Source organism: Thunnus albacares, chromosome 6, assembly GCF_914725855.1.
Source record: "Thunnus albacares chromosome 6, fThuAlb1.1, whole genome shotgun sequence".
Lineage (NCBI taxonomy): Eukaryota > Metazoa > Chordata > Actinopteri > Scombriformes > Scombridae > Thunnus > Thunnus albacares.
The window spans coordinates 14,942,540-14,969,996 of record NC_058111.1 but is presented as its reverse complement, the minus strand read 5'-3'; the positions used below and the strand labels follow the sequence as shown (position 1 = coordinate 14,969,996).

General features: G+C 40.1%; 2 protein-coding genes across 2 annotated transcripts in view; one reads left to right on the top strand and one right to left on the bottom strand.

Moving 5' to 3' along the window:
• Nucleotides 1-1,848: 1,848 nt before the first annotated feature.
• nmd3 (NMD3 ribosome export adaptor) lies at nucleotides 1,849-16,081 on the bottom strand. The gene is made up of 16 exons (XM_044353144.1): nucleotides 15,968-16,081; nucleotides 15,637-15,712; nucleotides 14,327-14,461; nucleotides 14,113-14,209; nucleotides 13,580-13,660; nucleotides 12,804-12,932; nucleotides 11,021-11,111; nucleotides 9,873-9,951; nucleotides 9,189-9,285; nucleotides 6,074-6,191; nucleotides 4,587-4,732; nucleotides 4,109-4,221; nucleotides 3,920-3,992; nucleotides 3,589-3,695; nucleotides 2,636-2,706; nucleotides 1,849-2,415 (listed from the first exon to the last, which is right to left on the bottom strand). Exons 2-16 carry the CDS (start codon nucleotides 15,678-15,680, stop codon nucleotides 2,282-2,284), a joined length of 1,515 nt encoding a protein of 504 aa, XP_044209079.1. The 5' UTR covers nucleotides 15,681-15,712; nucleotides 15,968-16,081; the 3' UTR covers nucleotides 1,849-2,281.
• Nucleotides 16,082-17,677: 1,596 nt separating this feature from the next.
• ppm1lb (protein phosphatase, Mg2+/Mn2+ dependent, 1Lb) overlaps nucleotides 17,678-27,457 on the top strand; it is a 47,519-nt gene continuing 37,739 nt past the window's right edge. Inside the window, exon 1 of the mRNA XM_044353146.1 lies at nucleotides 17,678-18,597. Within this exon, the coding sequence (XP_044209081.1) occupies nucleotides 18,199-18,597 (399 nt within the window). The 5' untranslated portion in view covers nucleotides 17,678-18,198. The remainder of the gene's footprint in view (nucleotides 18,598-27,457) is intronic.

Genomic DNA, 27,457 nt, shown 5'->3' with positions numbered 1-27,457 from the left:
AAATGTGAATAACCTGAAGGGTTCCTTCAACACCTGGTTTTAGACATCTAGCCACTGCAGAATCGAATAGGAAAAGTTAATAACCAACCACAAACACAAAGAGAAAAACGCTCAATCCCAAACACCCCTGAAAAAGAAATTCAAGTATAAGCTTGAAGACGGTGTTTCTTTGTTTTGGGGCAATCAGACGTACAGTTAGGAAATCTTATCTCCTATCTGCCAGGGGTTTGCTGACCAGCTCAGTTCTTACACTTCACAACACTTTGCATTATTGATGTGTAAACACGGGCAGTGCTGCCGTGGCGCACCAATTACGCATGGATACACTCTGCAGCTTTGTTAGCATCAAAAGCTCTGCGGATGAATGCCAAAAAACAATTATCAACTTTGCGAATATTGAACCGCTCTTGCAACAGATTTGTCACAGAAAATACACATAGCCTCTGGTTCTGTTGTGATTCAAAGATCCAATAACACACCACGTGTCTTCTAATACCTGGAAAGTGAGTCTGTAATACTAGAAATTCCAGGTAATGAGGTGCCAGAGGCAAAGCATTTGGGTCACAAGGGTTCAAAGTGTGCACATGCAAAGATGGTGAGAAAATCAGGACAACAGGAGGGTGATCAGAAAAAAAGGAGAACCCCTTTTCTGCACTGTTGCTGCACCCACCTGCATACACACATACTTCATTCACTTTCCCAAGTAGATCTGATTACCATTAACAACCAGCTCGGGTTTGTGAAAAACAAAACTGGACGACCTCCTCCTTCTTCAGGTTAGAATGTGAGACATGTCACACAGACTAAAACACCCTGAAACAAACATTCCTCTAGTGTGTTAGATTACATAAAGCTTCATATCATTAGGGTTTACACAGCGGAGCAACAAACACAAAACTGTGCCTGTAACAATTTAATGGTTTTACATTCCCAAAATCATCACCGGGGAATATTAAATTATCTGATATTCAATTTGATATGAATTCCATGCTTTCAAACCGTTTTAAAATAAGAGTTTTTAAGGCAAAATGTCTTATAATAGCTGCTCTTCACTTCTTCCACGAAGATGCTCAAAAGATGTTTTCATAACGTAAAGTGTCCTTGCATTTTATACATTATACTGCAGCTCTACAGTATTACCACAGTGACAGCAGCACCTATATGCAGCTGCCTTGAATGAGAATCAGGATATAAAAAGAAAGAAAATTATTTGATAATTTGATAATTCAATTTTTACAGTGTTTTAATTTGTTTTCTTATAAGGATGAAATCTTATCTAAATCCTTAAAAATCAGACTACTGTCAGACTACCAGATAACACATCTACATAACACCTGAAAGTACTGTGCTAATTATTACTGTCATTACAGGATGAATTAATAAATTGTCACTAGTTTAAAACCCCCTTATTTGACAGCTAGTGAGGTATTATGTGTTTTGAAGGGCACTTCTATGTGTTAAGTGTCCAAATGTTAAATGTTATTTTGTGTATATAGAGCACTCTAGGTGGGGGACAGTTTACAGCAGACATTGCACATCACTCCAGATCATCTCAGGACATTACTGTTATGCAGAACATCCTTTATCCTTATTTGTATCTTAAACTTCAGCCCTTATCAGGGCACAGACAGCACAGTCTGGCTGACAAGGCCCTGCAGCTGAGTCTGTATTTGAATATTACCCACAGTAACCAAATCACACCATTAAGGGGTTTGACTCCACTTACTTTATGTGTGGCTGTTCGAATATATTACTTCCTTTTTCTAAGTGTCTCTGAGCTCCCTCTGGTGGACGTCTCCAACAGAACACTGTGTTTTTCATCCCCAAGTAGAAAATATATATGAAAAGTGTGCATAAGACAAATATTTATTTTGATATTGTAAAGCAGAAGCACATCATTTCTATATCACTTCAAAACTTTACATGACAAAGGAGAGAAGAATACTTCAGTAATAGGTGAAAATGTTAATTTTTTTGGAAAGACAAAAATTCACTGAGAAGAGGTGGACAAGGTAAATAAGTCCGGTTTCTCGGGGGAAACTTGTTAAGTGGCACTGCTATACTGCACAGTTTTGCAGCTTTAACTGTAATGAGTCACCACACCAGTCAGAAAAACTGTTATTTTTCAGTATGAAAAATCATCTGTCAATGGTTCAATCAGTCCTCAATCTGCTGTCAGTTCAAAATCAGATGCCTCAGCTCTGTAACTATCACTGTATCATCAGTGGACCTGCATTTGACAGATCAGCTGTCAGTGTCACACAGGCAGAATGGCAACCGGCTAGTCTGTCATCATGTCAGCACCCTCTCCTCCTGTGGCATCTGAGAGGCTGAGCTCCTCCATCATCTCCATCAGGGAGATGCGCGGTGCTCCGTCGTCATCGGTGTCACTCTCCACTGGGATCTTTGTTGCATCTGAAATTAAAATATTTATAAAAAAAAAAAAAAGAATCAACCTCTACTCTGTCATCCAGTATATATTCTCTCAATTATAATAAACTGTGTGCCACTAGATCTTTTAGCAGCTTCAGCAGTCATTTACAGTAAATTAGCCGTAGCCTGACTATTTCAGTTGCAACAACGGAAAGATACAGCAAATATATCAAAGGGAACTCTGCCATGTCCAGCTGCTCACCTCTGTAGATGTTAACATTCTTTCTCAGTGCCTCATCCTCCTCCAGGTCCTCCAGGAAGTCCTGGTATTGTCTGAGGACAAAAAAGCAAGTTAAAGGAAAACCCATGTGGTACAACATTACAGATAGAAAACAATCCACGGGGTACTTGGCATTCTTGGCGCACTTTCAAACTATTCACCAACTAATGAAAACAATGTCATCAGTCATGCCTTTAATCACCGCTCCAGATATCTTGAGTGTTTTCCCTTATTTTCTGTGCCAAGTACATGTGTGCAGAAAACAAACTTTGAGGAATCCCTCGTAGCCTAAATGGCATTTTTTAAACACAAGACATTATTATCTTTTTGTAAGCATATGTCTACATTCATAAGATACTTCATGCAACTGAATACAAGATATTCCAAACAACAAATCCCATTAAAAGACCAAAACCAACAATTAATTGGCTATGTTGTCATGTATGTTGCCTGATATAGATGATTAATTTGTGTCACAGACCTCCATTGTTGCCCAAAAACTATTTAAAAATCACATTAGTGAGTCACACTGTTTCACTGGGTGTCATGTTCCTTCATTACCACAAACACAGGCACTGAAGTTTATTTTTAATCCATCCCACAAACACCGTCGTGTTGCCTGGAATACTCAATAGATCACCAAGTACTCGATGTAATCAACATGGCTGAAAATAGTCTCCTACAAATGCACTTTTTTTACTCCTGTTTGAGTAACATTTACTCAAATCTACGGTGCCCAAGTGCATTAGAAAATATCTTTTGAAAACAAATTCACATCTTCAGTTAGATCTAATAGGTAGGGAAGTAGGAAAGTATTGAGAGACAGACTAATGCATTATTGGTTTTGGTGTTTTCATGGGATCTGTTGCCAATAAGAAGCTCTCACGAGACACGTGGCAATTCACTCCACGAGAACTGTGCGATTACTCTCCTACCTCTCATCATCTGTGTCCATGCCATCTCGGTCTCTGGCCATCTCCTGCAGTTTCCAGTTCCTGCGCTTAATCCTCCTTGTGCGGTCATAGCTCTTCTTGATCAGCACCTTCAACAGTCCACATTTTCATTGTACAAATTAAAAGCACTACAACAGATTCCCACATATTTTTGTTATGTGATTCTATGGGAAGATATAGCAGATATAGCACAATCAGTATTTCATACCACCACTAGAGGTCAGTGTCAAACAAGTCGACAGTGGTTACTGTGGGGATATACAGTATGAAATGCAAGTTTATTCTCAATCAGTGAAGTGCAGTTTAGTCTTACCACATCAGGAACATGGTGAGGGTTCATCTTATTCAAGTACTCATCATTGACGTTGGAATTGGCAAAGTCAAACCTGTAGGGTGAAAAGTAAATGTGGCATTAAGTGCAAACCACACAGCCTGCCATCGGTCTTTATTTTACTGCCAATCTGACCAACATCTCAAATTCTTGTGCCTCCTCCAGACTCACCCGAGAACCAGGTCTCCTATATTAAGCAGGTGACCCAGGAATGTGCGGCAGTGATACTGCTGACTAGTGTCCATCTCTGATGTTTTCTGAACCCACACTTCAGCCAGGGTATGCTGTAAAACACACACACACACACACACACACACACACACACACACACACACACACACACACGGAATAGAAATTTACTTTCAAGCCATTGTAACAACATTACTCTTGTTCTTTCCCTCCAATTTGTTCTGACAGTTGCATCGATAATAATGCAGCAGTCAGACAGAAGAGAGAGCCCAATGTCCCTACAAACCTCATTCCCTGTGCCATCAAAACAAACACCCTCAGTGCGTTTCTGTTGTTTTGGCTTGAATCCCGCATACAGGTTCAGGGATAATGTAATGGTTCACTATTGATTTTGCTTCCAAGAGAAGAGCAATGTTCCGCCATAATGCAATCTGTTCTGCAACAAAAGACACACGTTCACCTTATTGGACCTCATGCCGGCTCCAGCACCCAGCTTCTGATCTCTGATGATGTCAGTGTCCATAACGATGAACTCCTCCAGTTGCCGTGGGTTACAGAGACTGTTGAAGGGGTTACGCCAGTATGTGTTCCCATCCACCTCAGCAACTAGTGAGTTAGAGTTATACATTTATTACTAACAGCAGAGCAAAGTGAGCACTAATTATAATCTACCCTCTCATTCTACTTAATTAGATAGCTAGAATACATTTCGCCCATTATCATTTCACAGACAGCTTTTTAAAGAAATGAGTCACTCCTGATGCAAAGTTTAAATATTTTTTGAATTCCTTAAAAAGTCAAACCTCAACACTCTCAGCCTCTTAATCAAAAGTCATATGGGTACTGAGCTAATATGAATCAGACTTGTCTAACAGTGTGTTTTTCTAACTCTACATATTAAAAAATAAACCAAATGCAGACAGGAGTGATGTGTTTCTGCCTATATAGCAAATAAAGCAAACACAAGCAGACAAACAGCAATAAAAATATTTTTAATAGTCCAGTTAATTGCCAACTGAATCCCAAATCTGCCTAACAGAGCTCTGCCTCGAGGCTGTTTCTGATATTCAGCCAGCTCCAAAACTTTCTGCAGCAAAAATAGCCTAGTCTTTGAAGAGTAATTAAAAACGTGTGTGCCGCTTCCAAGATGTCAGAATTCTGTTGAGGAGTGCCAAAGCCTCTCAAGTAATTAGTGATTACACCAGGAAGAGAGGAAACACATCCTCACTAATTGTCACCATACGTGTATTGATTAAAAATGCATCCAAATAAGCTGACTTGGCTGTGACAGCATGCTTAACATAAACTAAAAATATGTTTTTTCTTTTTGTGAGTGTGTCTGTAGCTGAGCTGTGACTGGAAGCAGAGGGAGTTAGACATCTGTGATAAACATGTGGTCCGCAGACTGAGGTCAGCTTAGTGCAGCACTGAAGGGTTTAACCAAGAAATGAGTGTCACCATGGTAACATACAGGAAATGCTTTTGATGTTTTTTGATAAACACTCAGACATAAATGCATAAATATGTTCCTTCTGCAGCAATGATTCCCAAATAGTAGAATAATGCAAAAGACCCTATTAAAGTGCATAGCTGAAACGATTGGTCAATTAATGAATTAGTCCATCAACAGAAAATGAATGTGCATCTATTTTAATACTCATCTGATTGTTAAAGTCACTTATCGAGCGGTAAATTCACTGATTCCAGCCTTTTAAATTGTCTGGATCTGCTGCACTTTTCTGTTGATCCACTAATTGATTATTCATCTATCCTTTCAGCATAGACACCTTTGGAAATCTCTCCCCTGCTGTACACTAGGTCTTTCACAATGCCTACACATAGAGCTCATATTATTGAATGAAAGAGTATCTGTGCTTTTTCGCTAAATACACCGAGGCAACTGAACCTGGTAAAACTCAGCAGGACACTGTCAGTGGAGATACTCACTCTGCAGGGTGTTGGGATCGATGAGGTGGATGGTGCTGGTGACACGGACGCACACACACACTTGACCCATGTTCCCCAGGCTCTGCGCCAGCCGTGGTGAGAGGCACACTACGTTGTCCTGGCAACAAGACAACTCAGGGTCAAAGTGAGCTCGTTGGGAAAGTAATAAGACTGCCGACTTGCTACGGTAAGTGAAAAAAGTACAAAGTGTGTCCTACTGCTCTTGTTTCCAAAAGACAGTCCTTGTTATCTTAAAGCTGAGATAACAAGTGTGTCTGGATTATATCTTTCTGGCCTAAAAAAATAACATGGGAGCTAAGATTTGCCAGTTCACACATAAAAATCTGATTAAGATCTTGATATCAGTTGATATTAATTTGCTTATTGAATGTGTCAGTGGCTTTTGCACCATTTGCCGCCCCTGTCATTCAACCAGGCTATGAAATAAACCACAAAAATGTGTGTATTGCTATTTAAAATACATAACTAATACTACATGTCAAATTGGATTTAGCAACTACTGAAAATCAAAGATATGCCTCTGCCAAAAATCTCTACACCCAATTTAAGTTTTCATGTCAAAACACTGTAGGACATCTTGGATGATTCATGGATAATTCATGGGTAAAACAGCGTTCCTTTAATTTCAAAATAAGAGACATGGAGAATGCCTCACCCTGAACCCTGAACTTACCTCCTTGCCAAGTGAATGTTTGTTAGCGGGACATTACCCCAGAACTTAAACACTGTGACAAAACAGAGACTGAACAGACCTCCTGAGAAACCATTTTTGACCATAAACTGAATTATGGCCTGAACTAAAAGCATAAATGACGTCTGGGGTCATTTGAACCAGGAGAAATCATCAACAACTCAGTAAACATGGACAGAGAACGCCTCTCGTTTGGGCCTCTTCTCTTACCAGACCAGAGCCACAAACTCTAACTCACATTCCTGGAGTCTCCCTGCAAATCTGAGCCAAACCTGAATTTCATGTAAATTATATGTCTAATCATTATGTAAATGATGTAATGTTATTTGTCATGTAAATACATGAAGAATGGTACAACTTTAATAGTTGTGTGATTATCTACTAAGGAGACATTAAACTTTGATTTTATTACCTTTTTACTACATGTGACCCTACTGCCCTCTAGTGACAAGAGTTAAACTCCGTTATGTCAAGAGTTAATGCAATTGTATTTTAAAATCACCTAAGTGTTTAACTTTTGATCTATTAACCTAATAGACAATCATATTTTAGTAGTTAAATTAGATAAGTAGTTGTATTGAAAGAGTGAATTTTCTGAAGTAATAAGAATGTAAAGATAGTTTGAAGAGTTTCAATTTTAACTTTTCTTTTATTATGAAATAATAGTCAAATTAAATGTTTTTGTATTATGAAGTAAGAGTTGTGTTGAATTTATATTTGAATATGTTCCTGAAGGTTTAATCTAATCACATAAGTGTTGCTTAACTTTATTTCATTTCACTATAGTATTAAACTTTTATTTCAGTATGGATGGTTTGAGAAAGTTGGATGTTTAGACATCATGAAGTGCTAATATGAAGGTTAATGTTTGATATGTTAATAGAAGAATTATGACTTATTATAAAGTGGATGTATACTGCTCAACTGTTTAGCAATATATGATACAAAGTGACATGAAATGTTCAGACCTAGTGACTCTGAAGTGTGAATTTTGTATTTAAAAGTCAAAACTTAATTCCTCAGTGTAAGAAAGTAATTTGCCATCTCAAGTCAAACTCAAACCACACCTTAAAACTCCCTGAAACAAAGAAATTGAATATTCATCAGTAATTTGGCACGAAAATTTAAAACACGCCCAATACTCCAACCGTTTTGTCCAAACTTATAAAACAGCCTCAAAGTGAATTCTCTTTGAGGGGGTCTCTTTTATTTGTTTCTCAACCAAGTATATGTGAATTTAATCTTTTATTGCAACAAGTTTAGTTTGTCCTAGTTTGTGGCATTAAGTGTTGTGTTTCCACATACAGTATTTTACTTTTGAAGTAAATGCCACTGAAGATTTGAGAGTAGTCAGATTAAACTTAATTCAGCATTAAACTCAGGTTGCCACGAGCCAACCAAAGCCTGAACCCTCAACTTAAACACCTGAAGAAGACGATTGAAAAAGGACCGCTACCAGCTTTCTGAGAGCAATACTGCAAACTAGAATTTAAGCCAGCCTAAATTTAAGCACCTCTGTACCCAGGAAGACGTGCCCACAGTCTAAAGCCTGATCTGGGCTCTTTAACTGCCAAACACTGCTGATGATTCTACACCAAACAATGCTGGACCTGCCAGGATGACCCCTCTATCATGACGAAACACGTCAACTATAAGGCTAAACATGGCTTTGTGATAAAGGGTTGATGTCGAATAACATTAAAATTAAAAAGATAATTTCTTTAGATAAGTTGAATTAGCTTTCCTTTAGCATCCTTGATGCAATAAGTTAGCACTTCGTGCTACTCTTGCTGAATAATTTGATCTTATTTTCATTATCATTTATAGGCCTTATTATTCTTTTTATTTGTTATCTAATGCTTTATCATCTATCCTCAAGATGTTTAGCTATTAATAAATGTATTAATTTATCCTAAAAGTGGTCGGTTGTTTCTTTAAGCAACAGTAAATAAGAGGTCACTGTCGGGACAAGAACTTACAGTTTTGAGACTGATTTAGTGACCAAATTGAGAATTAAATTCAACCTTAAATGTTTCCTCCAGACATTAAAAGGTTACTTCTAGGAGGTGGTGCCCAGACGAGGTTATGTTTTATATTAATAAATTGTCATGTCACAACAGCACATTAATTCTGTCTAATACTGAATGAGTTGATTTTTTTACTATGTGTCAGTGCCAAAAACATGAGAGATTTTTGGCCAGCCGCAGGTTTCCATCTGCATATCACCAAAACGTCTAACACCCTTCTAAAACAACATTTATCCTAAACTAACAAAGTGAAAGCTTTTGCGATGATGTGTAAGAACATCAACAGTTCTGGCTTGTCTGAAAAGGTCTGAGCAGATACGGTTGTGTCTCAGCTGCAATTAAGAGAAACAAAATCCCACTAAAAATGAAAACAAACCTTGCAGACAGGTACGATCTCCATAGAGAAGGTGCTCTTATAGTTGAACGTGTTTGAGTGGATGTCATGAGAGATGAGCCGCTGGGAAGTCTTTGACCTTTAAAAATGAAAAGAAAGTGTTCGTCATTATCACAGACACCATTCAGAGACATAATCCATCGTGTCCCAGGTGGACAAATCATCACAACAAAAGAGCCTAATTGCAATAAGATGTTCTGCACACATGGAAAAGACTATGTATTGTGCTGTTTAACTCATCTGAACTGTTGAAGGTCATGTCAACATGCCATCTCCACATCCAGTTGACTGATTACATAATGTTTGAGTTTTTACTATCCAACAATAGCTGCAGTTTATTTTGGCAAATTACATTATGTACATAGCAAAAGAAAACATTCATTTAAAATAATGTCACAGTATGAATACTGTTTTTAATAGAGTTAAATTCTTTGTTTATGCAGTTTTTATTAGGATAATTTATTCACTTCAACAAATATGTTGAATCAAGCCAATGATTTTTTGTGACCGCATTTGCTCATAAATTTCTGGACTACTGGGTGGAAACATAACTACTCAATGTAGCTCTGAAGGTTATGTTCTAAATAAATAAAAGGATAATGTTGGCCTAATACTGAGCCTCATGAGAACAATGTTTTCATAAGCACAGACTGAAGCATCGCTCACCTGCAGGGCACGGTGCACTGGAGGAAGTCCACCATCTTCTGAGCGTGCTGCTTGGAGCCATAGTAGAAATCAATCCCCTCTGAGAAAAAAAAAAAGAAAGAAAAAAGAGCAATACCATCAAACCCTCCACCAATAAATTAATCACTGGCATGCTTCACGGGTCATCATCACTGCGGAACACATGCAACACAAGCTCGAGCCGATGAAGACAGGAGACAATATGGCAGCCACATGTTGTAACCTTCATAAAGCTTTTAAGTCCTGCTGAGATATGGGCATGATTTAAATTACACTACCAGAGCCAAACTCCACTTCACAGTCCTAGAGTGCAGAGAGCCGCTGCTCACTCAACTCACAGCATGTGTGCCTGAGTGTGTGGATGCTTGTGTGTGTGTGTATGAGGTCGGAGTTAGCATCTCTAAATAGGGTATGAAGTGAGCTTGCATTGCTGGAATCTGGTATGGAATGCCTGCTCTGATTACAGCACAATGATTAGACGCACAGACGCATGCCCCGCTGAGGCCCACACAGGCCAGCTGTATGAACTGATTGGCACCAGCGATATGCATGCATGGCTTGCTGTCTGGTACGGGAAGAGGTAATTAACACTCGACACGTCATTATGTTCTGCTCAGTTCTAATCCACATTAGTTACGCCGGTGACGAATGAGACAAGTTTCCCACTTTTCAGTGTAATTTGGCCCTGTGGAAAACAGCGGGTCTCTACTTTTAAAGATATACATACTAGCAGCGGTTATCTGAGTGCTCGCTGTCCTTCACGAGTTATTAATGGACAACTCGTGAAAGACAGCGAGGCACTCACAACTGCTGCTCTTCACCATTTGTGTGTTTGTTTGTAAACATGTAAAGGGAGATGTGCCTGTTTGTAATTTATTGAGATGCTTGAGATGTTTTTGCCTTAGACTGCAGTTTTTTAATAGAGTGAATGGTTTTTGTAGTAATTTGATGATTCTCAGGCCAACATCTGCACGTGTGTTCTTAGTTACTGTGTTTGTACTGTGTTTGCTTATTTACTGTGTTTTTTCTTAGATTGTTCTTATTGTGATGTTGTTGTTGCAGCAATTCTCTTTGTCCAAGACGTGATCTTGAAAAAACTGAATATATGAAATCATGTGCCACAAACCTACCATGGATTTCTTTGATGTTGAGGGAATTCTGATGGAGCTTGTGCTTGAGGATCAGCTGTTCTAGGTAGTAGAAAGTCTTTTTATGAGCAGTCTGTAAAAAAAAAAAAAAAGATTTCTCAGTATAATCATTATCATACAAATCCCTGGCCTGGCAGACTAATTTGCAAATACGAATTAGTCTGGAACCTCTCAGTTCATTTTGAATTTCCAAGGGGTGTTATCAACAAGCGAAGACCAAAATGTCTCTGGACGCAATTGGACAGACCTACAACCAGTCAGAGCAACAAAACGTGTGACGTAGCAATGAGCGACACATGCAAGTTGGGCGGTGCTTCGCCCTTCTCAAGGAGGAAAAAAATGGCGGTCTGGTCACAAAATTTCTCATATTAGAGCTAAACAGTACACTAAAATATGTTTTTGAAAACATTTGAGGTGGGAAATAGGCAATACAGTAACAGAATCTTGAATCATATTTGATCAGCACCGCCTAGTTTGACAGTTTGATCTGAGTTTCGTGAGCCTGGTGCGTTGCACTGGACGGACCTCTGCAGACTGTCAGTGACAGATCCTGCACTAACCAATAGGGTGCTCTGATGGAGTTTAGCAACGTCGACCAATCACAGCATGGAATCCCTACATGGCCATTCCCCCCATACGTTCCCACACATATGGATAAATGGTTGTGATTGGCTCATCATGGCCCAGGACGGGTGGAAATCTGTCTGAACGAGAGGGGGCCAGACGTATCTGCCAGAGCAAATAAAACATGAGCTCGGCAGACTCTTCTGGTTCCCAGGCTAACAAATCCCTCCACCCCATGTCTCAATTACTGTAACATTTATTGGTGTGGAACGAGGATGAACAGATTAGCATCTGCCACAGCCTGTCGCCACCTTTGACCTCTCAGAAAAATACTCAATTTAAAACCTTCGGTATCTGGGGCTTACTACTTCTTTTCTCTGAAAAAAGCAGTTTGTGAAAATGCATTCCAGTGGCAAAGCGTTGCAGAGGAACGAGTGAGAACAAGCAGACCTTTAGTTTTTAGTATGTTGTTAATTCACACTTCCTGTACAGCTGCTTCACAGGAAATGCCTTCCAGTGAAGAGAGGTAATTGTGGCTGTTAAGTAGCCGTGGACAGTGTTGAGTTGATAATCAGCAGGAGTAACTTAGCTTAATTTAGGTGGCATGATCTCACAAGTCTATTGTCTTTATATGACTGCAGCAAAACTTGGTTTATTTCCACATCAATGATAAAAGGGAAAAAAAAGTGTAACCTTTGGATTTAGTGTTATATTTTACTGCAGAATATCTAGGCCTCTATATTTGCTTTACATTAAACCTACAAAGATACAGGGTTAGGTTTAAACAAACAAAAACAACAGGATTGAGAGAAGGGTAAAGTGAGCGCGCCAAAACGGAAAAATGAGATCAACCTAGAAAAACCCCCACACACTTAAATAGGAGTCAATTATGGAGTCACACCCAGTATAATTTATTTACAAGCATATTTTCAGCCTCAAGCATGAGCAGTTTTTCAGGCTCTTTGCTACCTAGACGACTAGAATTACTGAATCGTACCTTGCTAAAATAAAACCACTATTAATGAATCAACTAATCAATAAATACTTCCTAAAATTAGGCTTATAGCACGTACACATTGGTGTATTTTAAATTCTTTGTAGGTGAACATGTGAGTCCAGTTCAGGTAGAGTAAAACAGCAGATAACCAAAAATAAAATAAATATTTATATATACACGCTTCGTTAGATCACAGATAACTACCTTCTGCCTGACTTGAACGACGGCCTTCCAGAAGTCCTTGGCCTCCACACGGTGGCAGTCGTCACACATCTGGGACTGGATGACAAACTCGACCACGAACACCTGCTGTAGGATAGCACCATTCATCACCTGGAGACGCAAAAGACAGCAACAAGTTACACCATATGCTCTAACGGCATTGTAAGTAGCAGCGAAGACTGTGCACACAGCCATTCACTAACCAAGTCTTCCGGGGGGAAAAAAAAAATATTTGTTCATTATGTTGCCATCTCTGAACCATTAAGAGAATATGTGAGCAGCGTTATACAGACCCTTCAACAGCACAAACAAAAGAGTTGGCTCTGAGCAGCACAGGGCTCAGGTTCTCACTTAAGGTCAAGGAGATGAGATGACAGCCACTGGCTACGCTCACCTCTCTCAAACACAACTAAATGAACTGAGAACAGGCGACTCTGTTTCAAGACTTTACGTCAAAGTCTGCTGTACTTATGATTATTTCTGAGTCACTTTGTAATGGGAGGTGTGTGTTGCACCTTGACATTATTATTTTCATATGTTGTTAATCAAAACACTCAAATTATTGCAATCTCTAAATGAGAACAATTCAAACACAAACAAATCTGGCTGCCAATTACCACCTGAAATAAATAACCTAGATAACCTTTGGACAAAAAAAAAGGAAAAAAAAAGAAAGAAAAACATCTTGCCAATCTCAGGTCGCTAATCAGTTTAAATGTCTCTCTCCCACACTTATCACTTCTCCTCTGTTTCCTTACCTCTTTCTGGATGGTAAGTTTCATCTTAATCCTCTTGGAGTGTGGTTCTGTCCACAGGAAGCCAGCGTCAATAAGACGCACCTGTGAGAAGAGAGGTGTTGTTGAATCCATCAAGCAGCAGGAGCTCTGAATCAAGTACTTCTCCTTGATTTTAATTATCCATGGCATGAGATCAATTCTATAAACATGAACATTACAATGTTGAGTTTTTGTTGATTTAACTTTATGTATTAGGCAGCTTTATATTATTATAAGATTATAAGATGCTACAATTAATTTGTCACTGAAATGATGCATGATGCATCTACACACTGCCAAAAAAAATTAAAGGCAAAAATGAGATACAGAAATGATTTCCTTCATAATGTATTACATTAGTATTAAAAGGCTGACATTGAAATCAAAATCAGGGAATCCCACGATTAGGAAAGGACACGAGATCCCCTAGATTTTATAAACTTTCTTTGTACATGTGAATATTTTGTGCAAATATGCTGTTGTCTTTTGTGCAGTTTAGTAAGAATCACACTTACTTTGGTCATAGATCCTTTAAGTTTTTTCAGGCAAAGGGCCAGCAGCTCCCTGGACTCCAGAGCACACTGCACCCAGGTGGCTGGAGGCTGCAAGTACCTACACGGAGGAGACAGACATACAGTACATTCAAGCCTCAACACAATTACTCAAAAAACAGTTTTGTACAGTGTGTGTTTTTGAAAAATGTACTCTATGTATCATATAGTTCAGTACCGTTCACACTGCTTGCAGAAGTGCACTGTGACCTGCTTGGGGATTCCCTCTGAGATGTCTACCTGAGTACGCAGACAAGCCACGCACATGTTGGCTGGGTTGGGAGGAATAGGGACACCGCAAGTACAGCACAGGCTGGGAAGAGAGAGGGTCAAATCTGTGAGATAAATTGCTTGCGTATTTTCACATCTCTAAGTTGAAGAAAAATACTGGCGTTGTTACTGTGACAAAGTGGGTGTGGCCACGCCATTTATCCCTGTTAGACTTTGCTGTAGAACTTCCCATTCTTGTCATTTGTTTGTTTGGAAGGATAAGTGCTTAGGGGTGGAAGACTGAAACAATCCTGAGAGAAATGTGGTTCTTCTTAGACAGATTGAAGGGCCTGTTTAAGGGGGGAGTTTGTTGTTTGTTCAGGACAGAGACAAGGATGTCCAAGTAGCTGTAAGAACATGATCATGCCTAAGTTTGTGGACTTTTCTTGAGTTAAATCAGATTAAGCTGCGTTTGATTTGCTTGCTTTTTTCATTTCATTTTTGGAGTCACTTGTCTTTAGTTACATGGATCTAAATAATTCATCTTTTTTGCTATTCAAAAAGTCTCTGAATCTGCCTCTTATCACCTTCCTTGACACCCTGGCTAAGCTTCCTCACAGATATGTTTTAGACTATTAATTTCAAAACATGTATACTTAGTTTGACAAATCAATATTATTTTCCATGTATAAAATCAGGGGCACAAAACTTCACATTTGATCTATCCATCTATCTGAATATTATGTTTTACATTCATTGATATGATTGCTGCTGTGTCATCTAACCACTGTGAAAATATTAAATTACATCATCAACATGATGTCAGCAGCTTTGTGAACAGATCTCAAGAAGAAACTTTAGCTAGGAACCTTTTGGGTAATTTAGGAGGACTCCTAGTGAAAAGGTAAAGATACAGAGTGCTGAGTAATGCTTGTGCTTGTTAATGTGGTGCTGGGCTGCAGTCAACTCTTCGTTTCCAATCAATGCTTTCAATGGCAAAACAAAGCTTCAATAAGTTCATCTTAAAAAACAACAACAAAAATGACAAAATCTTCACTACAATGAATTCCCCATCTCCAGTCTCTACAAACTGAAACCCCTCTGATTGTTGAGCATGTCTGTCATGACCACTACAGATGAGTATTTGAGAGATATATCTGCAGTAATACGTCTGTCAGTACAGCAAAGACGCAATAGAATAGTAGACATATTGACGAGACAGAGATGAAATGTCATTAATACACACACACAGTACTACATTTATGCATTTTTACTTACATATTCCCCTGGCTACTTGTGGCAGGAGCTTGTATGTACTCCATTCTTGTCAAACCTCACAGTTTTGTGTGGATCTCTAAGGACAGAAACATCATGGCAGACAGATTTTTATACAATATAAGTGTATTGTCACGCACTAGGTGTTAAAGTCAGGGACAGAGAAGACAGTTATACACAGACTGTAGTTGACGTTACAGTTAGCACCAAATGCTAAACGGCTACTTCTGCTGATTTCTGAGAGACATTTCGTGAAGAAATGAGCAGAAGACGTCAACTTAACTTTTTTTTTCTAGCTACGACTGTTGCAAACTGAGAGGGTGACAACACTTACTGGTGTTATTTAGAAGTGACATCCGAAACACACCGTGAAGTGCTCCACGTTTTCCCCACCGAGGACCAAGGAAGGCTGGGTGACGTTACGCAGGCCTCGAGGACCCCGAGACTGTCTTTGTTTGCCTGAATAAAAATTGATTCTAAAAGCCATGCAGGTTAAATTAAAATGGGCTAACAAAAGGCAAGTTAAGTATATTTGGCATTTAATTATTGTCTTATCTGATCTATCTTACTGAGTCACCGCATAAATAGAGCTGTTTAATATCAGAAACCAAAATGAATGGTTAAAATTTGACAAATACTGTCATCATGTTGCAGAAAAAAAACTAAGGAAAAGAAAAATAAGGAAAGAAAATAAGAGAGAAAGAACTTTATTTTGTCCAATGTATGTCTGAAATTCTGCCCTGCTGCAACATAGGTCACACAAAAAGTAGTAGGCTGCTAGCCCAGCAATGTGAACAGATAACCTATAAGGAAAATATTTATGAGAAATGTATACCATATTCAACGATATGAGATTGTAACTTGGAAATGAACAATTAATATTTCATGTGTGCGTGTAGTTTTTCTTAAACACACTGCAACACACCTCAACAAACAACAAACACACCTCTGGACCTGATTCCATGTCATTGTATTATAGTGAGAACAGATTAGCATTTATTTGACTAAACTTGGTATTGACTTAGTAATATAAAGCAGTTCTACTGGTCGTTCACAATTCAAAATACAGGTCTGATAAACTCAATATATAGCTTTAAGCGTGGACTGGTCTATAAAAGCAAACATTTAAAGCCTCAAAATTCATATGGACCGTATAGCCAGGTTAGTGTGAATTATATTGATTTCTGCTCAACATTGTGATTGTTTTGTCTGATTTGTTTTATGGTTGTGATGGATTTATCGCTTGTGGGTTACCTTTTATAAATCTGCTGTCTTTGCACGCACCTGTGGTTCGGCAGCGCTTTGGACGCCTTACATTGCTGTCGGAAATATCCAAACTCAAAACGTGCGCACGTTAATGATCTTCCAAAGGAAATACGAAATGATGTGACTATTAACCGACACTAAGAATAAAAGCCCGAAGATTGATGTTAACAATTATAAGGTCTTTTTTGGTGTGCATTTAATGTTAATATTGCTGTACCCGATTAAATCAACGAATAACCAACCAATTTCAGAATCATATTTTGGGTTTATTGTGCTATCATCATATGTACATACTTTGTGTAGATTATTCAGGTATGAAGTTGGAGTTAGTTTATTTAGTTATTGTATATAATTTAGCCTTTGATTGTATTTATTTCTTTTACCACATTGTTTTTTTTTTGTTGTTGTCGTTTTTTACCTAATAAGGCTGCTGCTCTATCTATCTATCTATCTATCTATCTATCTATCTATCTATCTATCTATCTATCTATCTATCTATCTATTTGTGTAAACATACTGGACCAATAAAGATTATTCTGATTCTGATCATTCATAGAGCTTCTAATGAAATACTGGAGCAGCAGTTGGAAGTTGTGCCATTTTATAGACCTATAGCCTACCAAAAAAAAAAAAAAAAAAAAAAAAAAACAACAAAAAAAAACCTTTCAGAAACGTAGCTGAAACATGTTTCCAGCAGTCTCCTGTATATGGTCATCCGCGCTTCTCAACTTCACTAGATCTCTGACTCACTTAAGTGAACTTTACGGGGTGCACTTGAAGGCAGCACCGCCGCTTAGTCAGGTCAGGCAGCAGAAACAGAAGCAGAGTCGCAGCCAGTGTGGCAGCTGGGAATGTGAGGGTTCAACACAGACTGCTATTTTCAGGACTGGGAACAGTAGCAGGGGAAGAGACGCTGCCACGGCTCGCCTCTGATCCCCACATTGGCTTAATTTTAAGTCAAAACGGGCGACCTGCGTTTTCTCTCCGGGGTAGCGGATCTCTCGGACCGCATCAGATGGTCAACGGACAGCCGTTGGTGGCTCACTGCGGGGCTGTGTGCTAGAGCAGCCGGAGCACCGTGCTTAGACCGGGTCTGTGTAGGAAACAACCTTACCTCCAGCCTGGTGGTTCCGCATAAAATGCAGTGAAGTGTCACCCTTAAAGTCAGTATAATCTTAATGTTCCCCGCTGTGAAACACTCGGTTAAATGCGCCTGTTTCACCGCGACGATGGACTGAAATCTGCGGCGGGGGCGAACGACACACAACCTGCCGCGATTTCCTGCATGTAAATAAATAAATGATAGAGGATACAATGACCCTGCTGTCTCTATTAGGTCGGATCATGCGTTATTTTCTGCTCAGACCGGAGACCTTGTTCCTGCTGTGCATCAGCCTGGCTCTGTGGAGTTACTTCTTCCACACGGACGAAGTGAAGACCATCGTCAAGTCCAGCCGGGATGCGGTCAAGATGGTCAAGGGGAAAGTGGCGGAGATGATGCAGAACGAGCGGTTCGGCGGGCTGGACGTCCTGGACGCGGAGTTCGCCAAGACCTGGGAGTTCAAGAGCAACAACGCGGCCGTGTACTCCATCCAAGGCCGGCGAGATCACATGGAGGACAGGTTCGAGGTGCTCACCGACATCGTCAACAAGAGTCACCCGTCTATATTTGGGATTTTTGACGGCCACGGAGGAGAGGTGAGTACAATGTGGAGGAGAAAACGGAGGCGAGGTGTCATTTCTGTCTGTGTGTGTGTATCTCTTTCCCACATTCAGTCCAAATTACGCTCCCACTCCAAAATATACTCAAGTGTTTGGGTACCCAGGGGCCCCAAAAATAAACAAGGAGCTCTACTTTGAATAATAATTTGTGTCTGATATGGTTTTTCCACAAAAAAAAGTTCAATTATCTTGTTAAAATCCTTAAAATTACCTCTACTCCTTCTCCCTCATTAAAAATCCAGAATCTATTAATATGCAAATATATTTAATTTCTAAAGTTTTCCTGCTGGACACAGGATGTCCCCTACTTCACTGTAAAGTCTATTCTCAGTGTTTGTGCACTGGAGGCTTAAAGTTTCCATGTCACACCTTGGATATTGGACCAGTTTGTCTTCCAAACATTTTGTGATTTCAGAAATCCCGCCTGTATGTCCGCCCCTTAAAAGTGGATTTTCAGTGATCACAGAGAAAGTTTCCACTTTCAGCAGATTAATGTGAAAACAGCCTTCAACTGTCAGAAGTCTGCACATGCATAATTCTGCACAGTGAACATCCAACTGTAGGAACAGGAGGAAAAACAAATTTTTGAGTGGAAGAGGCCCTGAAGTATCTGGAGTAAAATGATTCTCAAGTGAGTATTTAACACAGTTTGTAGGATTATTTATTATGTCTGGTCTGATTTTCAAATTCTGCTGTCAAAAATTAATGAAAACCATGAAAGAGGCAAAGTGGAGCATACTGGAATCTATATTTTCCTCTTTCAAATTCAAATTACAGCTGAATTGTCCTCCACACACTTTGGAAAGAGGATTTCTTAAGTGGAAAATATCTCTATTTTTTTTTTTTTTTTTTTTACAATAATCATTTACACCATTTTTTATTATCTTTTTCTATTTAAAACACAGCCAATCAGCTCTTTCACGCCAGTACCCAAAAAACATAACTCCAGTAAGTCATGCATCTCATCAAAATCCCCAAATCAATATGGAAAGCTGTGATAAAGGTGTGGACATTTGCAGGACCAGATTAACCTGACAGCAGGCAAAAACAAGCTACTGGGCCCCTTTTAATTCCCTGTTCTCCTACTTTATTTACACCAATTTAATAATGTGCAACATATGAGCACAAAACTGACCCAATTAAGCTGTTTAAACTATGTTTTGACATATAGGCCTCTTCAAGACAGGTCCTTGAGGTCAGGCAATAAAGCAGGACTGGTCTTTAGGCCTTTATCGCACTTTAGTGGTGCATATCCCCAAACAACTTTTCAATTAAATTAGCTCAAACCAGCTGACACATAAGCCCAGAGCTTTCTGGGACTGAGGAGTTCTGGGATTCTGGGACAGTTGCCCGGGTTGCACGGTTAATAGTCCAGCGTTGGGCTTTTCTCATTCAGGGAGTATTGATAAGTGGAGGTGGCATGTAGAAGCCCATAATTCCTTGCTACAGCCCTGCACACACATACACCCACGCTTTCACAGTTTTCTTCCAGATGGCAAGACAACCGCATCTTGTCCATCCACAGCTTAAAATTATTCCCCCAAAATACCCATCTCTTGTGTTTTTTTTGTGTGGCCAAAACAACATTTTTAGGATGCGGACGGTATTGGCCCCACAGTCTATGATGATTATAGCTGGAAGGAGGAGGATGTACTCAAATCCGTGTTATTCAGAGGCAAACACAGCTAGCCAAGCTCAAAATACCATGAGCAGAGCAAAAACTGAAGTGGGTCATTGATCACTGATCTGCTGGTCACTGTCCGCCCCCGATTGATACTTGTTTGCAGCTAAGAAACCTCCTGGGTCTTTCTGCTTCCTTGGAGCTAACTAATGTTGCCCTTCCACACGAGCACATGAACGTGGCAGCGAGTTCAGTGTAACAAGGGAACAGTTTAACAAAGCAAGCTCCTGGAAAAAAAAAAAACGATGTCACTTAAAGGGACAAAGAGAATTTGAGATGACGCCGCGGTGAGACGGGAACTGCATGAAAACGCTGATTTATCGTGCAGTGATGGCATGCTTGAACACTGGCATTGTCTCTTAGGGCGGCAACCATGACCTCAGCTGACAGTATAGTATTGATGCTACAAAGCCACAAAGAAAAAAAGTGTATAAACTGTAAGTGACAGGGCATCTTCTGTTCTCTTCTCTTCTCTTCTCTTCTCCTCTCTTCTCTTCTCTCTTCTTCTCTTACACACTTTTCGATCATCCAGTTGCGGTTGTTGCGGAGCTCTGTTCTGTTTTGCGCTTGACAGCCACTGTCTTCATTCTTAGTTTGACTGCTGTGGTCTGATTGAGGCTGAACGATAACATGCTAAAAATAGGCAGCCAAAGGCATAGAGGATAGCTGTTCTTTTAGGGGAAATTAAATTTAAGGCCGCAGTGCTGACTGCTGCAGCTTTTGACCAAAAGTGGTCATTGGATTGTTTTTCCCTGCGGCCTTTCTCCCGATTCTCCTTCCCTCTGTGGAGTTCCTTTTGAGACCGGTGACCTAACCTGTGAGTCCTGCTACAGCTACCAGACATGTGGTTAAGAGACTATGAGAAATAAATAGTGAATAGAAGATATATGTTTATATATGTGAAAGAGAGAAAGGAGAAGATGAGTGGGAGAGCATCAATGGTGAGAGTAAAAGCAAGAGAAGGTTCAGATTCTCCCATGTAGGCGAGAGGCTGTTTTATCACTGAACGTCCATGGGCAAAAATTTGGTCTGTTGTCATTCCTACGCCCTCTTTTGAAGTGTGTGAAATGGTTGCCAGACAGCAGCTTTAAGAAACAACTTCCTCTGTTTAGTGAATTTAGATTTTTTTTTTTTTTTTTTGCTAGCCAGAGGGCATTGAATAAAGCAGAGGGACTCTGTGTGGCCCAAGGCAGCACCAGGAATACTGGCTGCCTCAGCTGGCTAGTTAGTGAGGTGTCAACCGCTTCCCTATCTCTCCACACATACAGTAGACACTGTCCATATCTACACCTCATACACAGTCATTAAAGCAATGAAGGACATGTATCATCAACAGATAGCCTGTAATGGACAGATATCTAAAATACAGTTCAGCGTGCCAGTTATTTAGAGCAGAGATTCAACAAAAGAGAGGTAGTCAATCAGAATACAACAAGAGCTGCAACTAACATGATTTTCATTATCTATTAATCTGACGATTATTTTCCCAATGAATCAATGAGTTGTTTTGTCTCTAAGTTTAGGGAGACATCTCTCAATTGCTTGATTTCCGACTAACAGTCCAAACCCCACTTTACTATCACATAAGACAAAGAGACGCAGCAAATCCCTATCATTAAGAGGCTAGAAAAAAATGACATTTTTGCTTGAAAAATGACTTAAATGATCAATCAATCAATGAAAATAGTTGATATTTGATTATCTGTTGGCGTACCAATCAATTAATCGACTCGTCATTTCAGCTCTAACTGCAACATAATGACGTATAATCATTTAGCCTTTTTTTCAGTTGCCCGTGGCACCATCACCCATTGTTGAGTTATTGTAAATGCAGGGAGCAGGTGTTGTGGAAGAGTACGTGCTGTAAATGGAGCTTTTTGAAAGCTAGAAATGGCAGCAGCAAGTGATGTAATCACTGTATCAATATAGTATTGACCACAACAGCAATCGCACTGGTGAAATTGATGTAGGTAATGGATATTTTTCAATGTGGGACATATAAAAAACACACTTAATGCATTTGTCATAACAGACTATAGGGTGGGTGCAGTTCCCCACAAAACTGGAACATCAAAGGAATAGTTCGACATTTTGGGAAAAACACTTTTGACTTTTTTCCTTTTCCTAGAGTTAGATGATAAGACTGATACCATGTGCTGTTTTTTTTTTTTTTACCTCTCTGTAGGTTGGCAAGTTACAACATTACAGTAACCACATTTGTTTATATATATTTTTGTTTGTGTAGAAATTAAAGACAATATGTGAATTTTAGGGGTGCTGGTAGTTGTCTTTTTTCACTTTGGACAGAGCCAGGCCAGCTGCTTTCCCTCGCTTCCAGTCTTTACACTACACTGGCTCCAGATCCATATTCAACACATAAAATGAGAAAGGCATCGATCTTCTCATCTACTTCTCGACAAGAAAGCAAATAAGCGCGGTTCCCAAAATGTCAAACCATTCCTTACATAGTTTTAATCTGCAAGGAGGTTGGGTTGATTTTAATCCTGCGACCCCACGGTGTGAGTCCAGCAGGTTGGAGGAGAGGAGGTTAAGGAAGTAAAACTGAATCTCTCGTTGAGTGTGACCCTGTCACTATTCCACCACCTCACTGGAACCAATCCGTTTACTAGCAGATGAATCGCCAGTCAGTTCTTGATAACATCTGGAAATCTAGTTTTCTCATTTTCTATCTCGCTGCAGCACACAAACACACACACACACACACACACACACACACACACCAGCCCAAATTCAATTTTCAAAGTGTTTAAAATCAGTGTCTAATGTGAACATATCCATCGGCGCCCTCAGTCATATTAGATGTCAGTGAGAGGATTTATCTGTTAAATAGAGATTGAGTTTTAGCTGACACATAGGAATAACCTGCATGAAAGTGATAACCCTGGGCTTTCCATCCATATAACGGCAACATGAGCCATTTGTTCCTCACTGACATGTAGAGAGTCAGCCATGTTCTGTCCCTCCCTGCCTCACAGGCTTCAGGCGCTGCAAAATTACCTTAACTGAGTACATAGAAGATATTCACTATAAGCCTGTTTGACTTGAGTGTGTGGGGGCTGCTTTTCTTTCTCTGTCCGTTTTGCCGTCCTTTAAAACTTTTGTTCTGTCGATTTCTTTTTCTATCAGAGCTCCCTCTTTTATGTAGTTTCAATCAGTGGTGTTTGTTTGTGAGTGGGTTGTGATAGATGTGTCTAACTGTGATGGAGGTGACAGGAGAGCACAGTGTAAAGAAGTGGGGGGGGGGGGGGGGGGTAAACATGCTGAAACCACAGGGACAATGTCCATTTTTAGAAGGATTCTCTCTGATATTATTCAGCCTGTCCTTAGTTCAACTTTACTTCATATTCAGGCTGAATGGCAATTTCATTTTCAGCTTCATTATTCATTTTTTGAATTGCAAAGTAGGCAAGACTTTTGAGAGCGAGTGAAGCAGTCGTGCGGCATAGTTCACCTTCTTTGCAACTTTACAATGAAGGATGTTTTATAGTCAGAAATACTGCTGTATAGTTTTAGGTAATTTAATGCGTTTATATTCATGTTTGTGTTTGACTCCGGCGGGGGCATGTAGTTAAGATACTAAGCAGTTTGAATTCCTCCTGAGCTCGCTCTCACTTGGGGGATGAAAGAAAGAGCCAGCATGTGACTAATTGCACTGTTGGTATTACAGGATTAGAGAGAGAGCAAACGAAGAGAGGGAGTCGTGTGAAAACCAAGGACAGCAATGTGGGCCTGAGTGCATGAATATGTATATATATGTGTGTGTGTGTGTTTGTGCGTGTTGCGAGCTTAACCAAGAAGACACACTGCTTCTCCTTCATGGAAGTTGAAGATTCAGAGATGAGAGGGGCAGTTTGGTGTTATCTGGTCTTCCAGGGAAAGACGACATCAGGGCGAGAGCCTGAAATGCCAGAGGCCTATCAGAACCAAACACCTGCCTCACACCATTTTACATCACATCTTCAATCAGCGCCCACAGCAAGTTTGTGCACCGTGCATTCTCACTGCATTTTGGAATAAATTAGATCAACTAAATTAAGACTGAGAATTTAAAAAAACTGTTAAAGCAGCTATGGTGACTGTTTTTATATTAAATTGGATTGTGTGACTACTTTTGTGACATGGCCTATGTTCCCTACATCTTTTGGACTGCAATTTTACTGTTTTGGTTCACTCTCATCGGTCTCACCAGCATTGTAAAGCACTAAAACCGTACTGTACACTACCTAACCAGCACCAAATGGCAGACCCACACAGTTGGCAGCCAGGTGTGAGGAAACATGACTTCAAATGAACACTTATGTTGCACCATATCTGCTGGATGTGTAAGTTTCCAAGTTCCCCAATAACAAGTTCCTCATATTACCATAAAAGGTGATAATGTCAGTGCGTGTTTACAGCTTGTTACTGTTGCCTCCAAATGGCAAAAAAATCAGTTATTGCATGTTTGCTTTGTCTAACCTCTGCAAACACCTACCAGCTCATTACTTTCTCTAAACTATGACTATGGTGGTGCAGTTAATAGGGTATCCATTTACCACTAAGCTCAGGCTAAAGCATCAGCAGCAGGGCTTGCAAAAAACATCAAGCATCAGCCACACACTAAAATGTCTTTAAGTAGGACTAAATTCTTGGCAACTCCAGCAGTTCTCTTTGCTCTTTGACAGGATAGGGCAAAAAAAGAGGAATTCATCTAACGGGGATCAGTAAAATTGCTTGTTACTGCTGCTATCCTCCCGTACGCACTTCACTGTCGCTCACGGTGAAAGCTGATGCTCAACATTTCAGCCCTTCCTTGATGTCAAGTGAAGTGGAAAGTGGAGCGTACACAGGAGGTCATGTTCTCCTGGAAAATACTTGTGCAGCAGAGAAGAGACCGGAGAGAGCTGAAAGGCTCTGCCGAAAAGTCTTCTGACCTCTCAGTAATTTGTCCCCGGTGGTGAGGTTTGTTTTCCTGTATAGCGGGAGGACTGTCAGGCAGTGAGTGAGGAGTGGAGTCACGTTGTGAAAAAAGCAAATAAATGGATCAAGGGGCTGTTGCCTGTCAAGCAACCTAAATGTTTAGCCCTGGAGAAAACATCTGTAATCTCTTTCTTTTCCATAAAAATAAACGTGAGGCTCATATAAAAATCCTCTTAACTGTATTAATATTTTTACCTCTGTGTGTGTCTTAGCATATTAAAACCTACTCCTCTCTTTAAAAAAAAAAAATCGTAGCATTTGGTTGGTTAAAAAGATCATGCACTACTTCTGGTGTTATAGGTGTTTAAGTGTGTGTCCGTGTGACAGGATTGTATATGTGCGTGTTTGCCAACAGCATGTAGCGCCAGATAAGCGCCTTCTTCAGCCTCACTGTGTCGTCCTTCCCTGCTGGCATCCACTGCTCAATAATTTAACACCCGCTCTGTCAAACACTTCGGCTAAAACTCCCTGACTAAATATACACCCACCTCCCAAGCAGAAGGAAACCACAAGGTCATTGTTCGCACACGCATCACATATCATGGCGTATGTGGAGTTTTGGGGAGGAGGTCTTGTCTGTGAAGGTGTTTGTGAAGTCGGAGCTTCAGGGTGTTTAGCTTCTCTTTGTCCTCCTGCACTTCACCCGCTCCTCTCCCAGCGGGGCTAGTTTGAGCTGACACAGTGTTGAAGGGTGGGTTTGGTAATGGAGCTGTTGTGTTTGGTTGCTAAACCCCCCCCTTCCCCCTCTCCTCTTGTCACCCCCATCACCCTGTTTTCTCTTTTCACCTATTTTCCCATCTCCCCTTTTCTCCTCTCTCTTGGGGGGTTGGCAGTGAATGAATGGGCCACAAAAAAAAAACTCCATCTCCAAGGCCATGTCAACCTGCTGTCCCCCCATTATAGCATCCCCCCTAATGCCTCTGTGTGCACACACTGGCCTCGGCTGATTGCCACACTCAAACACTCGATGTGGCACGCTAATATACCACGCCATGTGATGTGTGCCCTATTTTAAATGCCTAACATGCCAATTGTATTAGAAGTGTAGGTTTAAAATCCAATCCTAGACATTGTAAAGCTGCATGTCTGGCTTCAAATGCATAATACTTTCCTACAGCAGTTCTACTGTATATCTGTCCGTACAAAGCATTGCTATTAGATTATATAGTCTTAAGTGTTTGTTTTTTTTGGTCTGTAGCTGATAAGCAGTCTCTAAATCTAATCACATGGCTGGAATTGACTGTGCTGCTTGGTCTAATCTACACTTTGTTTTGAAAGGCAGACATTCCTCATGTAGAAGGCAGTTACATAAAAAGCTGAAATAGAAGAATGTTTGTGCATGCTTTTTTCCTTTTTAGTATCGTCTACAGTTTGAACCCGACTACAGGAGCCTAACGCGAGTGTGAGCTCCACAATTGTTTGTTTGTGTGTGTGTGTGTGTGTGTGTGATTGAGAAAATAGATGAGTCAGTTGGAGTTTGCCTGTTTGCTGTCTTGGCAGTGGAGGCCAGCGGGAGAAGAATGTTGGCTGAGAGAAGGTAGCAAGTCGCAGCTGTTCAGAGTTAGTGACATTGGTGTGATTGTGTGTGCAAGGAGACTGGGCCATTATTTTTTTAAGGCTCACAGTTGTGGCTCTTCCTCTCTTCACACTGGCCAGATGGGCCTGTGGGTAAGGCAGGTGCACCCTGGTAAATGAAAACAGGCTTCCTGGTTGTGTTTGTCTCTGCACATAAGTCTGCCACTGTCTCTTATCAGTATGTATGCTCACAAGTTAAACATGCGGCATCAGATAATTCTAAATATCTAAGGCTTCTTAGATGAAGAATTAAACATTTCATGCTTTGTTTTTCAATTGTAGAATCTGTTTTCTATTCTTACTTACTTTTGAATGTATGATTGAGCCCTCCACATGTTTGTATGTACGTTTAAAGTTTGCATGCTGGAGCCGGTCTGCAGCACACATGTGCTGCACAGCCTTCCAGACATCGATCCATCCAGACAAGAGGAATGCAGCTGATATGAATGTTTGATATTTGCACATGGTTTCTATTCACTGGATTAACTGTGAGCCACAAACCTTCAAATAACACACCGCGGTGAACCAACCGTGAGCCAGGTTGTCTTTAATTTACACTGTAACGAATGCTCATGGGATAAAGGATCGGACTCCACAGCA

Coding starts and splice junctions, on each gene's coding strand:
- nmd3 (XM_044353144.1), bottom strand. CDS start 15,680: ATGGAGTACATACAAGCTCCTGCCACAAGTAGCCAGGGGAATAT. Junction 9,952..11,020: donor CAACATCAAAGAAATCCATG/GTAGGTTTGTGG, acceptor TTTTTTTCTCAG/AGGGGATTGATTTCTACTAT. Junction 6,192..9,188: donor AGATCGTACCTGTCTGCAAG/GTTTGTTTTCAT, acceptor TCTTGTTGCCAG/GACAACGTAGTGTGCCTCTC.